This window comes from Ailuropoda melanoleuca, chromosome X (assembly GCF_002007445.2).
Source record: "Ailuropoda melanoleuca isolate Jingjing chromosome X, ASM200744v2, whole genome shotgun sequence".
Taxonomy (NCBI): Eukaryota; Metazoa; Chordata; class Mammalia; order Carnivora; family Ursidae; genus Ailuropoda; species Ailuropoda melanoleuca.
In genome coordinates, this window is record NC_048238.1 from 92,839,399 (window position 1) to 92,854,166 (window position 14,768).

At 48.8% G+C, this 14,768-nt stretch overlaps 1 protein-coding gene across 4 annotated transcripts in view; it reads left to right on the forward strand.

Annotated features, from left to right (window-relative positions):
- RAB33A (RAB33A, member RAS oncogene family) overlaps nucleotides 1-11,169 on the forward strand; it is a 52,760-nt gene extending 41,591 nt beyond the window's left edge. The window contains exons 1-3 of one of the 4 annotated variants that reach the window (XM_034649860.1): nucleotides 373-507; nucleotides 1,363-1,672; nucleotides 10,441-11,151. In XM_034649860.1, the coding sequence (XP_034505751.1) occupies nucleotides 1,403-1,672; nucleotides 10,441-10,896 (726 nt within the window). In that variant the 5' untranslated portion in view covers nucleotides 373-507; nucleotides 1,363-1,402 and the 3' untranslated portion in view covers nucleotides 10,897-11,151. Of the gene's footprint in view, nucleotides 1-372; nucleotides 508-530; nucleotides 1,673-10,440 lie in introns of those variants that run through there. The other 3 variants (XM_034649859.1, XM_002918581.4, XM_034649858.1) reach the window with 3 other exon arrangements.
- The last annotated feature ends 3,599 nt before the right edge of the window (nucleotides 11,170-14,768 follow it).

A 14,768-nucleotide genomic window follows, 5' to 3' on the forward strand; every position in this document is an offset into this window, starting at 1 on the left:
TGGGAAGCTGCCCCCTAATACCGTAAGAAAGTTCTGTTCATTTATCATCTTCCAAGCATAATCTAGGCTTCTGTCAAATTAGACCCAACCACTTTGTTCTACATTCAGTTGCAGAGGGGTGAACTCTCCTAGGGGTTTCCAATTCCTTTTGAAACTCCACCATTCTGGAAGGACTTATGATTATATGGACATTATATCATATGGGAGACGCTGTGAGGTTTATGCCATGTCCCAAGATCGCTCCACCTGGGTCTGTCATGGTTAGCCCCAGAAACAAGGTTCCCTTGGGCTGGCGCTGCCACCACTAGCTACCCCCCCTCTTCTACCCCCCGTATGGCCCTCTCCAGCGGCGGGCCTTCCCCATTGGCCAGCCAAACACAACCGACTGCCACAGCCAATGGAAGCCGCTCTCCTGAACATTCAGAGGATGGGTGCTCGTGGTGTGATGAGGGGAGGTTGGAGCCTGGCACGCGCCCCCCTACATCTGGCAAGTCGGTGACAGAGACGGTAACTCCCCCTACACACGCACACCCCGTGCCCCCGGCTCCCTCCTGTCAGCTGCGCGGGCCCCCACAACCCACGGCACGTCTTGCCAGCGCCCTCCCCGGCTCCTTGGGGCGCGCGAGTGCACCTGCTTACTCAATAAGACAGAGCATCCCTTTATCCCAAGGCTTGGGAGGGGGCCGAGGAGGCGCGGGAGGTGAAAGAGGTATCTTTGCCCCTCCCCACCCCCCGCCGAGTCGTGTCGCTCCCCGGCCGAAGTGCTCCAGAGATGCCTTAGGGTGCAACTCTCTTTGTCCTCTCCAGCTGTGCTCCCTGCCCGCTGACCCCGCGCGCTCGGGGAACGTGGGGGCGGGGAGCCCGCAACCTATAAAATAAATGGGGGCAAGGAGAAAGGAAGACCTTCCCGGGGCGGCGTGTGCCGCTCTCCTCACTCCCTCCCTTCCCTCCTTAGGCTTCCTCCTCCGGTGTGTCCCTGGGGTCCAGGCAGGGGAAGGTCTAGGCAAAGGCGCGGCGGCCGTGGCGCAGGAGGCCGGGGCGGCCGCTTGGGGAGCGCGGTAGGACCGTCCGCCCGAGAGTCCCGTCCGAGGGCGCAGGCAGAAGGCAAAGGCTCGAGGCCGGCCCACTCTCCTCCATCTCTCTCCCACTAGCCGGCTTTTGTGTTGGTGCCTCGGAGCTGCAAGGAGGGTGCGCTGGCGGAGGAGGGGGACCTGGGGAGAGAGGCACCCCCTTCACGCGCGCGCGCACACGTTGCCGGCGCACGCACACACGCGCGGACATACACTCACAGACACGCACACACACACGCACAAAGCTCGCTCGCCTCGAGCGCACTAACGTGGCCGTTTTCTTTGTGTGGAGCCCTCGAGGGGGGTTGGGGCCCGGGTCCGGTCCCGGGGAGATGGCGCAGCCCATCCTGGGCCACGGGAGCCTGCAGCCCGCCTCGGCCGCTGGCCTGGCGTCCCTGGAGCTCGACTCGTCGCTGGACCAGTACGTGCAGATTCGCATCTTCAAAATCATCGTGATTGGGGACTCCAACGTGGGCAAGACCTGCCTGACCTTCCGCTTCTGCGGGGGGACCTTCCCGGACAAGACTGAGGCCACCATTGGCGTGGACTTCAGGGAGAAGACCGTGGAAATCGAGGGCGAGAAGATCAAGGTGATCCAGACGGTCAGGTCCGGGAAGGGAGGGATCTGGGAGGGGGCCTCTCCTGAGGCATCGCTCTGGTGGTTGTAAACGTCCAGCGCGTGGCCGTGTAGCCGCTTGCCGAGCCCAAGACCCTCGGCCCCTCCTCATTACCTTCAGCCTCTCTCAGTGGCCTGGTTCCTATCTCACCCGTTTTGTTTTGTTTTGTTTTTTAGGGCTGGCGGGAGTGGTTACACTCCTGCCCTTTGCCCCTGCCTGACATCTGCCACAGGAAAAGCCTGTCTGACCCCATCCTTGACCCCGAGCCAGGAGCAGTGGCACCTGTGGGCAGAGAGAGGCATGAGACATCTCCTGGACCTGGTCTGTGGGATAGATCCCAAAGCACTTTACACATCCTGAGGTCTCTTCTACCTCTTGGGTGCAAATGGGCCGCAAGAACCCACTTGGGCTTAGCCCTTAGGCATTAGAGATGGGGAATAGGTGGAAATCCATAGTGAATGAAAACCGCTTTATTTTAAATTATGGTTTATGGCTAAGATTAGGGCTGAGGTGGAATAGGGGTGAAGTGGGGGTGGTTCTGGCACAAAGCCATGAGCCCTTTTAAAGCAATTGAGACAGGGACACCCACCAGCCCTTCATAACAAACTTGTTCCCTTGGAACAGTCTCTCTCCAATGGTATCGTCTTTATTTGTATGCGATACCTAATGAATGAACTGCTTCATTACTCATTCTGTTGGTATTGTCTTCAGCAGGCCTTTGTAAAAATGCAGAGCAACTTACCTAGAGGCCAAGGAAAAGTGTCTTCCCCCCTCCCCACATTAGTTATTTATCAAATAGGCTAAGTACAAATATTCTTGTCTGACCATTTATGCTCACTTTGGTTCAGAAAAGGTGGAAACTTGATAGGACAGAAATAGTTCAATGTGCAGAAATATTTCTATGTGCAGGAGGACGTGGCAAGGGCAGCTTCATGTGTCAGGGGAGCACAGGGGGCAGGATGATGGGCAGGAATGCTCCTCAAAAGGCACTGGGCACCAAAGGCCAACTCCCCTAGGCCCACAGCTGGGCTTTTCTCGAGGCTAGGGTCTGACCCTGTCGGCTGAAGGTCAGCCTCCCTCCTGCTGGTCAAAGAGCCCAAATGACCCCAAGGCCCGTTTTCTGGGTGATGTGTAGAGAAGGGCTGAGTAGTAGTAGGGAGAAGGATGAAACACTCTGAACTGTGCACAACTCCGGATTCCTTGATTATTAAAATGAATGTGTTTTATTTTATTTTTATTATTTCCTGAATGAATGTGTTTTAAGATGGCTTCAGAGACTGGGCCAAGGCACTAGACATCAGGAAGATGGGCAGCTCAGTCCTGGTAAGGGAGAGCTCTGGAGAACAAGTGAGCCCCAGGGTCAGGAAGATAGGGCACTGTTTTGAAATAGTGACCTTTTTGTCCCTTGCATTTTGAGGAGAATTGCTACATTTCCTTTTTAAGTCAAAAGTAGCTATCCATCTCTATCCTTTTCTAGGGCTCATATGTTGAGGTTTACTTGGATTAGACTTTCTCTGGTGTGTAACTTCTTTCACGCAAGGCTGTAAGATTCTGGAATTTCTAAAACATGCCTTTTTAAAATCCAAAGTAGGAATATACTTGCAGATGTGCTCTTAAACCCTCAAAGACCTTAACATTTAATGCTATTGCTTGCTTAAAATCAAGTGTCCCATTGAGCCAAAGAGTTCTCTGGATTTAAAGGAGGGGAAATAAGTCCACCTGAAATTCATATGGAGAAAAAAGGAAGCATTTGGGAGTTTGGGGGAGGAGGGAGGAGAGACGATGAGATGACAGGAGGAGAGGAAAAGAGAGGAGGACGCCAGAGAGTGGGAAATGGGAGGGAAAAACAAATGGAAGAGGGCCACTGCCCAATGGCCTTGGGGAAATTTTTAAGACTCTTTCCCTTCTAACACGCCAGTACTTAGTGAAACTAGATTTTACAGTCTTTGCCAAAGATTCCAGACTTTTTCCCAGAGGGCAGAGCCTGTGACAGTGTGACTCACCAGAAACAGAGCTCAGCACAGCACCATGTGCCGATAAGTGCTTAATACAGGCTTTTTTGGGAAGATGATATTTTCGAGAGGGCAGCGCCTTGTGACACTGCTCATGGAGGAGCCTTCTGAGCACAGATTCTGAAGGAGCTCACGGGGCGGGGTGGGGGCGGGGAGATGGTGACCCTGCCTCTTGTAAAGCTGCGTGGCAGCTCCAGGGCCAAAAACAGCAGGTGAGAGCAGCATGTCTGTGGGAAGAAGGCAGCGAGCACATGATCTAGATAGGAGGAGATTTTGCCCCACATTCCGGCTGGCTTGGAGTTTTTCAGGGAACACATGCCAAATCCCTCTTAGGAGGTGACTGCCAAAGGCTTCTCCCTTTGGGGGAGGGAGAGAAGTCCAGTGTGACAGGCTGAAGTGGCCCTAGACCACAGCCAGCGATAGGAGGCTGTGAAAGTGCCAGCCCCCACAGGGGAATGGTGGCAAGGTCTCTGCAAGCCCTTCCCTCGGCCCAGGAGTAGGGTGTGGCCTTTCCTGGGCTGCCTCCGAGTGTCCCAGGGAAGCGCAGACATCAACCCCTGCAGGGGGATGACTGAGTTATCGGATTGGGGGCTACTCTCTTAATTACCAGGGCCATCTCTAGGGCTTTGTAGCCCCATTTGGTGTCTCCAATCCATGTATCCCCACCCCCTCCCGATCATAACATTTATAATCCAGTGTTTCCTGGTTAACATGAACATCCAGGAAAGCTTCCAATGAGTAGATAATATTAATGATAATAATAATAATAATAATAATAATAACTGCTATTGACTAAACCAAGAGCCTGGGCTAGGCGCTTTGCATGCACTATCTTATTTGATCTTCACAGCTGCCTTATGCAAATCAGGCTATTATTATAATTCTTATTTTATAGATACGGAGATCAAAGGTAGGTTAAATAACTTGCCTAAAGGCTCCTGGATCTGAGCTCCAGTCTTTGACCCTTGAGCCCAAGCACTTCTCTGTCTCACCACCCTGCCTTCCCTGGGACAGGGTCAGGATTTCAATGTGGATTCAGAGCCCACGCTCTTTACCACTGCTCCCTGCTCTGGGGGCCAATCTCTGGCCCAGGCGTGTACTCAGTGGGAGGTGGCAGGCGGGGCAGCCAGGCTTGTGGGCTCTTCTAAGTGGGGGGGCCCAGGGTTATAGCCCCGGAACTCAGGAGCCTTCAAGATGTCTCCTTCAACTGCACCCCAGACACTGAGTTGAGTGCCTGGGTTTTACTTTTTGCACCTTGACTGTCTTCCCTTTGGATGTGGAGAATCAGAGAATGTTCAGAGATGGAAGAGACCTTAAAGAATCTCTAATCCAATGTCCTCATTTAACAGATAGGAAACCGAGGCTCGGAGAGGGAAAGTGACTTGCCCAAGATCACACAGGGACAGGCCTACCACTCAGGTCTTCCCATTCCCTGGCCAGTGCTCTTCCCTAGCAATTTGGGCTAGTCCCATGGTGTGCCCAATCCATGCAGTTACCTGTGACAGGGACACGGAGGGGCGTCATATAGGAAAGATCACAGCTCTTCCTGACATCAGCCTATAAGTGTGGAAGCATTCCTCAACCCCAAAGGAAGGGTGGAGCTTCTTTAAATGACATGATGTGTCCATCTCCTACAGGTTTAGCTCAATCATATTGAGCTTGCCTCAGCCCAAAAGCACCGGAAAATGCCGAATAGGAGTGTGTGGGGGCTGGGATAGGGAGGTAAGAGAGGGGAGGCTCAGAACTAATTTTTTGAGCCATTCTTTGTAAATTCTCATGGAAGCACCCCTGCTGCTGTCTAGTTTGATTCCCCCCACCCTGCCCCACAGCTGGGCGCCCCCTCTGCCCCAGCCCTCTGGACCAGGCGAACTGCAGGGCAGCCATGGCCGTGGGGAGGTGCTGCCCAGGACTGTGGACTCTCTTCCTCTGCTGAGCACTTGGACCAACACCTTCCCGTGTTACATTACTGAGTGGACGGAGGCTGAGCTAAGTGTTCCCTCAGAAGCTGCCTGCAGTCAGAATGACATCATGTCTTCCTCAGGGCTTCTGAGCGTCCATCTTCTGCCAGTTCTCTTAATGGCAAATTATCTATCAGTGTGTGTTTGTCTGCTTTGCTGCCTCTCTTTCTGCGTGTGGGTTTCTCTTTGTCTCTGTCCTCCTTTGCCGTTCTCTGTGTCAGCCTCGTGTGTGAATGGGTGTGTATCTTAGATGCAGATGGGACAGTCCTGCTAGTTGAAAAAAGATTTGTTTTAGACTTTTCCCATCATCCACTCGGGCATCCTCCAAAGGTTACAGATGTATTTGTCTCTCTTTTTCCACTTCTACCCTCCCCCGCTGGCCTCCAACAAAAGGACATTCATGCCTCATCTATAGAAAGATGCCAGATATGTTCACCAGGGAAAAGAAATACCCATGTCAGCTAAGAGCACGCGCAGGGGTGGGAGGCTTGCTGAAACTTGCTCAGGCAATGGTAGCCCCAGGAAAATGGTTTAAAAGACTAGATTTAGGGGCGCCTGGGTGGCACAGCGGTTAAGCGTCTGCCTTCGGCTCAGGGCGTGATCCCGGCGTTATGGGATCGAGCCCCACATCAGGCTCCTCTGCTGTGAGCCTGCTTCTTCCTCTCCCACTCCCCCTGCTTGTGTTCCCTCTCTCGCTGGCTGTCTCTATCTCTGTCGAATAAATAAATAAATAAAATCTTAAAAAAAAAAGACTAGATTTATATTTGGCAGCAACCCACACTGTGCCCCTCGACCCTCCTCCCACACCCCTGTCATTTTGGGCCTGCCCCCAGCCACCCATGGCATGTTGCTAGCATTACTCTCTTCTCCCCCTCCCCAGTGACTGTCTTTGCTTTGGGTCCAGCCCATCATCAAGAAGCCAAGCTTTCTGTGCTTTCCAGGAGGGGAACCTGTGGATCCAAGGACCAGTGCTACCAGGACGGCCAATGGGCCTTCTGAGACAATGGCAACGACTGGCACTTGCAGAACACTTATATTTTGCAAAAGCTCTTTCTCGTGTGTTAATTTGCGTAGTCATTTACTCCGCTACTAAGCAGAGGACCTGGAACCCAGGTCTCTCAATTCCAAGGCTACTGCTGCTGCATTTCCCACAGCACCTGCTCAATTAGTTGTCGGACCAGACTTGATGGTGGAGGTTTCGGGCGAGGGAGGAAGGGAGAGTGCGAATTAGGCACTGTGTCATGTACTTATAAGGAACGCTAATCCTTACAGCATCCCCACAAGACTGCTGAGGTTATCCTCAGTTTGCAGGGGAGGACACTGAAGATAGAGTAAGTAACTTGCCTGAGGACACCTGACTAGTAATAGCACATGATTGTTCTGAGGTTTGTACCCAAGTTGGTTTGCCTCCACTATGCCCCCCACTAGCCCTCGGAGAGAATAGAGGACCTGGGAGCATGTATGTGGCTAAGGGGCAGTCAGCACCCCTGGCTACTGTGTGGATGCAGTGCCTACAGGAAAGGAAGAATGGATGAGAGGAGTACCAGCTGGAAAGTGAAAGGAGATGCTTTCACTGTCTGGCAGGGATCAGGGGTTCGGGAGGATGCTAAGAACAGGGACACCAAACCCCCAAACAAAATGAGGTCATTTGTGTGCAGTGAACCTTTGTGACGGCTCTGAGGCCACATCACCCATTCTGATTTTCTGCTGTGAGCAGCCTGCTTCCTGGCTCACTGCTGGCCATACACAGGGGTGCAAAAAACTTTAGGGGGGTTATAAGGAGCTGGAACGGGAGCAGTGCTACAGTTTAAATTCTGAGCCCCCAGACAAAAATTTCAGGGCTCCCCATGGCATTGGAAAGGCAAAGGAGGTCTACAGCAGAAAGGGTCTTCCCCGCTGCTCCGGCAGTTTGGATGGTATCTACAATTCCAAAGCCAAAGAAAAGCCAAACAGCCAACCTACTCAGCCCCAAACACCTCACACACTCCCACCCGTGTTCCTGCTAGTGGCAGGTATTTTTAGAGTTCTGAGCTCATGGTGTTAAAGCATCTGCCACATGCCTGAGGGCTGGTAGGGATGCAGCCTTACTCAGAGGCAGGAGTTAGGACTACTGGAGGGTGGGGGTGGGGATCAGGAGCCAAGTGGTAATGAGATTCTTGTGCTATACCTGATCTCTTCCCACCGACCTCCATTCCTTTCCTGGGCCACTCTCCCTTTCTCCCTGCTCAGAGTACTGGCGATGTGGAAGAAATGAAATCTTTTCCGTCTCTGCTTTCTGACGCAAATCAGTGTTCAAGGACTTAGTTTTTTCTGTGTAACCAAAGTCGAATGTTCTCTCTGAGGTCACCTTGGCAGATATATAGGATGCCAGACTGCTTGTAGTTTTGGTGGCTCAGGCCAGTACTGCTTTTTGATGACGATGATGATGATGATGGCGGCAACCATGGTGACAATTGATCTGATGCAGAAAAAGAACTGCTTACAAGTTTGGCTGGAGAAATGCCAAGAACACTGATGAAATAACTAGAGAACAAATAATCTATTCTAAGTGGTGTGGTACAGGGGTGCCAGGGTGGCTCAGTTGGTTAAGTGTCTGCCTTCGGCTCAGGTCATGATCCCGGGGTCCTGGGACTGAGCCCTGTGTCAGGCTCCCTGCTCAGCTGGGAATGTACTTCTCCCTTACCCCCTACCCCCCGGCTTGTTTTCTCCCCCCCAATAAATAAAAAAAATCTTTTTAAAAATTAAAATATAAATGGTGTGGTACAGATTCAAAGTGCAATAGAAAGTTTTAAGAAAAGAGAATTTAGAGAAGTTGGAGAAAAATGGAGCTTTAGGAAGAAGGCAGATGTGAGCTGAGCCTTGAAGGATGAGTGAGACTCAGATAGGACAATGAGGGGGCGCCCAGTTCTGCTGGGGAAGGACAGACTAGCATGAGGGAATGAACCGGGTGTAGCTGAGCAGTCTGAAACCAGGCTGGGTGGGGCCAAATTACGACAGAAACTTTTCCATTTGATGCCACATGCAGAAGAGAGCTGTCATGGTTTCCTGAAGAAGAGGGTGCCCTGATCATATGAGCAGGGATTTAGGAAGGCTAGTTTGAAAATGGTATGTAGGAAGCACTGATGTGGAGACTTCTAGAATCCAAAAGATTCTGCTGTAGTCCAGCAGTGAGGAGAGGAGGGTCTGGCCTAGGGACATGAAAATCAAAATAGAAGAAGGGGTGAATCTGACAATCGTGCCAAAGGAACGTGGCAGTCATGTCCCTAGAGGAGATGAAGGGGAGTGTGGACAATGAAAATTGATGCTCAGAATGATGAGGACTCTGGGGCCCTGTAAGATCTTCACTCAGCAAAGAGATTCAATTATATTTACCAGATACTTACTGACTGCTAACTCCAAATAAAGGCTATACTTGGTTTTAAGAGCCATAGTAGTCAATTAGTGACCATAATCCAATTTTCTTTGGTAACTGAGAATTGTATAGGGCCTTGGGACCATCATTCTGAGTATGAATTTCTCTTGTCCAAGACTTTGGATGTAGAAAGGGAAGTAGATGGGGCTGAATGTGTGTCGACTCCAGAGTATCCCTTGGGAGTTGCGTCTTTGTATATATTACTGATATCAGCATTTTTCCTTCATAATTTGGCCTTTATCCCAAAAGCTGAGATGCAAGAGAAAAATCCAGTGAGCTAAATTGCCTTTTACATACCAAAGAAGTGAACTTAAAATGAGCTAAAAGGTGAGATTTTAACACTAAGTTTGTTTTCTTTAAAAAGTCATGCAAAAAAATGCAAGACAAAGTGATATATGTTTATAGTAGAAAATTTGGAAAATACAAAAAAAAAATAAATACCACCTATAGCCCAAAGCCCATAAATAACCGTTAATCTCCTGGTATGTACACTTCCAGTCTTTCCTAGGCATATGTCTATGTTTAATATTTTTCTGAAAAATTGGGACCATACTATATGAAAAATTTTGTATCCTGCTTTTTTCATTTCCTGATATTTTATGAGAATTTCCTCCACCATTTATTCTTTGAAAACATTATTTTTAATGTCTGTGTAATAGTCCATTGTATAGATATGTACATACACTTTAGCTATTCTTCTTTTACTGAGCTTTTAGGTTATTTCCTATTTTTAAAAAAGTATAAGTAATACTGCAGTTAAGACCTTTGTACAGAATTTTGATCACATCTCTGCTATTTGGTATAGATTTCTGGAAGGGAGATTGAAGGGGCTTGAAGAATTTTGAACATTTTTAAGGTTCTTGATAATATTGCCAAGTCACCCTCCAGAAAAGTTCACCAATTTACATCCATTTTTCAACTAAAAGGTTTAAGATTTTTTGACTCAAGATTTTCAACTAAAAATTTTGGGAAAAATTTTACAAACTCTGAGAGAAACTTCTCTCTATACTTTGATAAGTCCACTCTGCCAGTCTGTGTCAGGGCTTCTCACCACGTTTGTTTGTTTATTTAAAGGATTTAAAAAAATTTATTTATTTATTTATCTGTCAGAGAGAGAGAGAACGAGTGAGCATGCAAGCAGGGAGAGCGGCAGGCAGAGGGAGAAGCAGGCTTCCCACTGAGCAAGGAGCCCAATGTGGGACTTTATCCCAGGACCCTGGAATCATGACCTGAGCCAAAGGCAGACGCTTAACTGACTGAACCACCCAGGCATCCCTCTCACCACGTTTTTATAAGATCACAGAACCATGTTTTCTACTATGCATTCTTGTTTCCTTTTCTGACTCCGGATATGGGTTTTGTATCTTCCAGGTTCAGGTGTGGGACACAGCAGGTCAGGAACGCTTCCGCAAAAGCATGGTCGAGCATTACTACCGCAATGTGCATGCAGTGGTCTTCGTCTATGACGTCACCAAGATGACATCCTTCACCAACCTCAAGATGTGGATCCAAGAATGCAATGGGCATGCCGTGCCCCCACTAGTCCCCAAAGTGCTTGTGGGCAACAAGTGTGACTTGAGGGAACAGATCCAGGTGCCCTCCAACTTAGCCCTGAAATTTGCCGATGCCCACAACATGCTCTTGTTTGAGACTTCGGCCAAGGACCCCAAAGAGAGCCAGAACGTGGAGTCAATTTTCATGTGCCTGGCTTGCCGATTAAAGGCTCAGAAATCCCTGCTCTATCGTGATGCTGAAAGGCAGCACGGGAAGGTGCAGAAACTGGAGTTCCCACAGGAAGCTAACAGTAAAACTTCCTGTCCCTGTTGAAACCAAATGGTGTAAATACAAGATCCATTATTACTGGAGTTTTTTCTTTCCCTTTTTTTCCGTGCCTGCATAACACTGACACCTGCTTGTTTCCATACAAATTGATATTAAAATAAAATTTGTATAGATTATCACATGCCTTCATGTCTTGCTTTCCTCCAAGAAGATATTTCTGGTTGTGCTGAGTAGAAGAGCAGCCCACCCTCCTAGAGCAGTACGCTTTGCCAAGGCACACTCCCTACCAGCCTTCTATGCCACCTGAATCATTTGAGTCACTTCTTCAGGACTAATTCGTTCTGTCAGTGTCATAGTTGGGCAGAAACACCCAGATGGGAATGGGACACAGGCCAGATATGTTTTTCTGGGGTGCCAATGGAGGTGGAGGATAGAGAAGTCTTGAAAGGAGATGTTGACTCATAAATATTTCCTAGGTTCCCTGGATGTTGAAAGTAGGTGGATCTCTCTTTATTTCCCAAAGTTTAAAAAGCATAGGTTACCCAAGGGGCTCAGTTGCTTCCAAAGTAGTTAAATCCTGATTCCCGTGTTTTACACGCAGTCTCTGACACCTAGAGTGGTATTTTCCCCCTACCCTTTCTTAAAGAGGGCAGGGCTCAAGCCACAATCTATTATGCCCCCAGATCCTTGCTGGGTGCTATGGAGGAAACATAGCAAGAAGGGGTTTTGTCCCCTATGTTCCAAGGCCCTCTGATCTTGTGGGAACAATGTACACACTGAAACTACTTGCAAACAAAAGTTAGACAATGACATCACCAAGTTCGAGTCTGAGCTCTGGGAACTGAGAGCGTTATGTACTCGACACAAGGGAGGAGTCACTGAAAAATAACTGACCTTATTTTGTATGCTGAATAAAGTGTTACATTTGGATTGGTAAAGAGGAGGGGAATGGCCCAAGTAGGGAGGCAGGAATGACCTTGGGGGTTGAGTGAAAGGACGAGCTGAGCATCCCTAGTGGGGAGCTGAGGATGGGGAGGCCTACACAAGAGGCAGGACAGTTTGTTGCTCTTTGAGTCAGTGGGAGTTTTTGGTGGCTCTCCAGCAGTTCTGTAGCTATTTCTTAGAAGTCTGGTCCTATGGATGTGAAACCCCCCTGTCCAATTGTTCGAGTAACTAAGAGTGGCTATAAAGGCATAGCTACAATAGCCCCAGATAGATTTCTTAGTTTCGGGGGTGCTCCATAAGGCTGCTCTCTTGTCAGAAGCCCACGTAAAGAGGGTCCCAGGCAGACAGCCCCTGAGCACTTTCCTCTGGTAGGTGAATTCAGGTCTGTCCCCTGTCCTCCTCTCTGCCCCTGCAGTGAAAGGTAATACACACCAGATGCGCTTCCCACCCAAACAAGTACCCTGTCCTGTCCTGCCTAGTTGTCCCTACAACCCTCTTGCTCCAGAACTGGCTAACTCCCCACCCCATCCCCATCCCACCCCTCCACATGGCCTCAGGCTGAGTCCCAGCTCCCAGTCTGGTTTTCATCACTTGGCTTCTGCCTGGATCCATCTTTGGAGCCTGCCTAGTTCCCTGGTTAGGGCTGTGTTTTCTTACTAGTTGTCCCCACCCAATACCCTGCCCCTGAATCTCACCCAAGGGGCTGGGAGCCTGTTGTCTGTTGGTGAACTGCCTGCTGAAACCCCTGTTGCTTTGCTTCTCCGCAACAGAATAACCTGGTGCCTTGTCTCAGACTTCAGATGTTGACTCCTTACCCAGGACACGACCTGCTGTTGTGGTGTCTTTGGCACTTGACCTGGCTGCAGGGCTGGGACCAGCACCCGCGAGACAGCAGACTGAGACCGTGAGCCCGGGGAACATGCGTGACCAGACTGAAAACCGGAGCTCCAGAGTGTGCGTGAACCACACTGAAACAGGGAGCTCCGGAGCGCTCACTCGAACTAGACTGAAACTGAGAGCTCGGGAGCCCTCGCGTGTGTGACTAGACTGAAAACCGGCACTCCGAAGTGCTCACTGGAACCAGACTGATACTGGGAGCTTGGGAGCGCGCACGGGAACTGGGGGCGGCTGGTGGTGTGTACAAGCACTAGGACAGAGACGTGCCGGCCCTGGAAGTGAGGGCTGGGAGGGTGGCTGTGGGGTGCACAACCCAGGACGCTGCAGGGTTTTTAGCAACACCGACAGAAACAGAGTTAAAGTGGCCAAGAGAGCTCAGTGGAGAGCAGACTGCCATCTCTCTGTTCTGAGACAGAGGCTGGGATACAGCCACTGCTGCTCTGACTCTCAGAAGAGTCACAGAAAACCACCAGGGAAAGCCGCCAGAGAACAAAAGCCTGGAAATACCGGCTCACATTGTGCCCATCCCCATCCCCCCTCGCAGGGGACAGGGTGATTCTACCCAAACAGGGACCAATGAGAATGAAAACACATTGGTCCAAAACCTGTGGGACACTGCAAAGGCAGTCCTAAGGGGAAAATACATAGCTATCCCAGCCTCACTCAAAAGAACAGAAAAATCTAAAATGCAGTTTTTATATTCTCACCTCAAGAAGCTGGAGCTGGAACAGAAGAACAGGCCTAACCCACGCACGAGAAGGCAGGTGATCAAGATTAGAGCAGAGATCAATGAATTAGAAACCAGGAGCACAGTAGAGCAGATCAACAGAACTAGAACCTGGTTCTTTGAAAGAATAAATAAGATGGGTAAGACACTGGCCAGACTTATTCAAAATAATAGAGAAAGGACCCAAATTAATAAAATTATGAATGAAAGGGGAGAGGTCACAACCAACACCAATGAAATAGGAAGGATCATTAGAAACTTTTATCAACAGCTTTATGCCAATAAATTAAACAACCTGGAAGAAATGGATGCCTTCCTGGAAACCTATAAACTACCAAGACTGAAACAGGAAGAAATTGATTATTTAAACAGACTGATTAATTATGAAGAGATTCAAGCGGTGATCAAAAACCTCCCCCAAAAACAAGAGTCCAGGGCCTTACAGATACCCCGGGGAGAATTCTATCAAACATTCAAAGAAGAAATAATACCTATTCTCCTGAAGCTGTTACAAAAAATAGAATCAGAAGGAAAACTACCAAATTCATTCTATGAGGCCAGTATTACCTTGATCCCCAAACCAGGAAAAGACCCCATCAAAAAGGAGAATTACAGACCGATATCCGATGAATATGGATGCCAAAATTCTCAACAAGATCCTAGCTAATAGGATCCAACAATACATTAGACGGATTATCCATCATGACCAAGTGGGATTCACCCCGGGGATGCAAGGGTGGTTCAACATTCGCAAATCGATCAGTGTGATAGATCACATCAACAAGAAAAGAGTCAAGAACCGTATGATCCTCTCAACTGATGCAGAAAAAGCATTTGACAAAATACAGCATCGTTTCCTGATTAAAACCCTTCAGAGTGTAGGGATAGAGGGTACATTCCTCAATTTCATAAAAACCATCTATGAAAAGCCTACAGTGAATATCATTCTCAATGGGGAAAAGCTGAAAGCCTTTCCCTTAAGATCAGGAACACGACAAGGATGCCACCTCTCGCCATTATTCTTCAACATAGTACTAGAAATCCTTGCAACAGCAATCAGACAACAAAAAGGGATAAAATGTATCCAAATTGGCAAAGAAAAAGTCAAACTGTCTCTCTTCGCAAATGACATGATATTCTATATGGAAAACCCAAAAGAATCCACCCCCAGATTACTAGAATTTATAGAGCAATTCAGTAATGTGGCGGGATACAAAATCAATGCTCAGAAATCAGTTGCATTTCTATACATGAACAATGAGACTGAAGAAAGAGAAATTAGGGAATCCATTCCATTTACAATAGCACCAAAAACCATACGTTACCTTGGAATTAACTTAACCAGAGA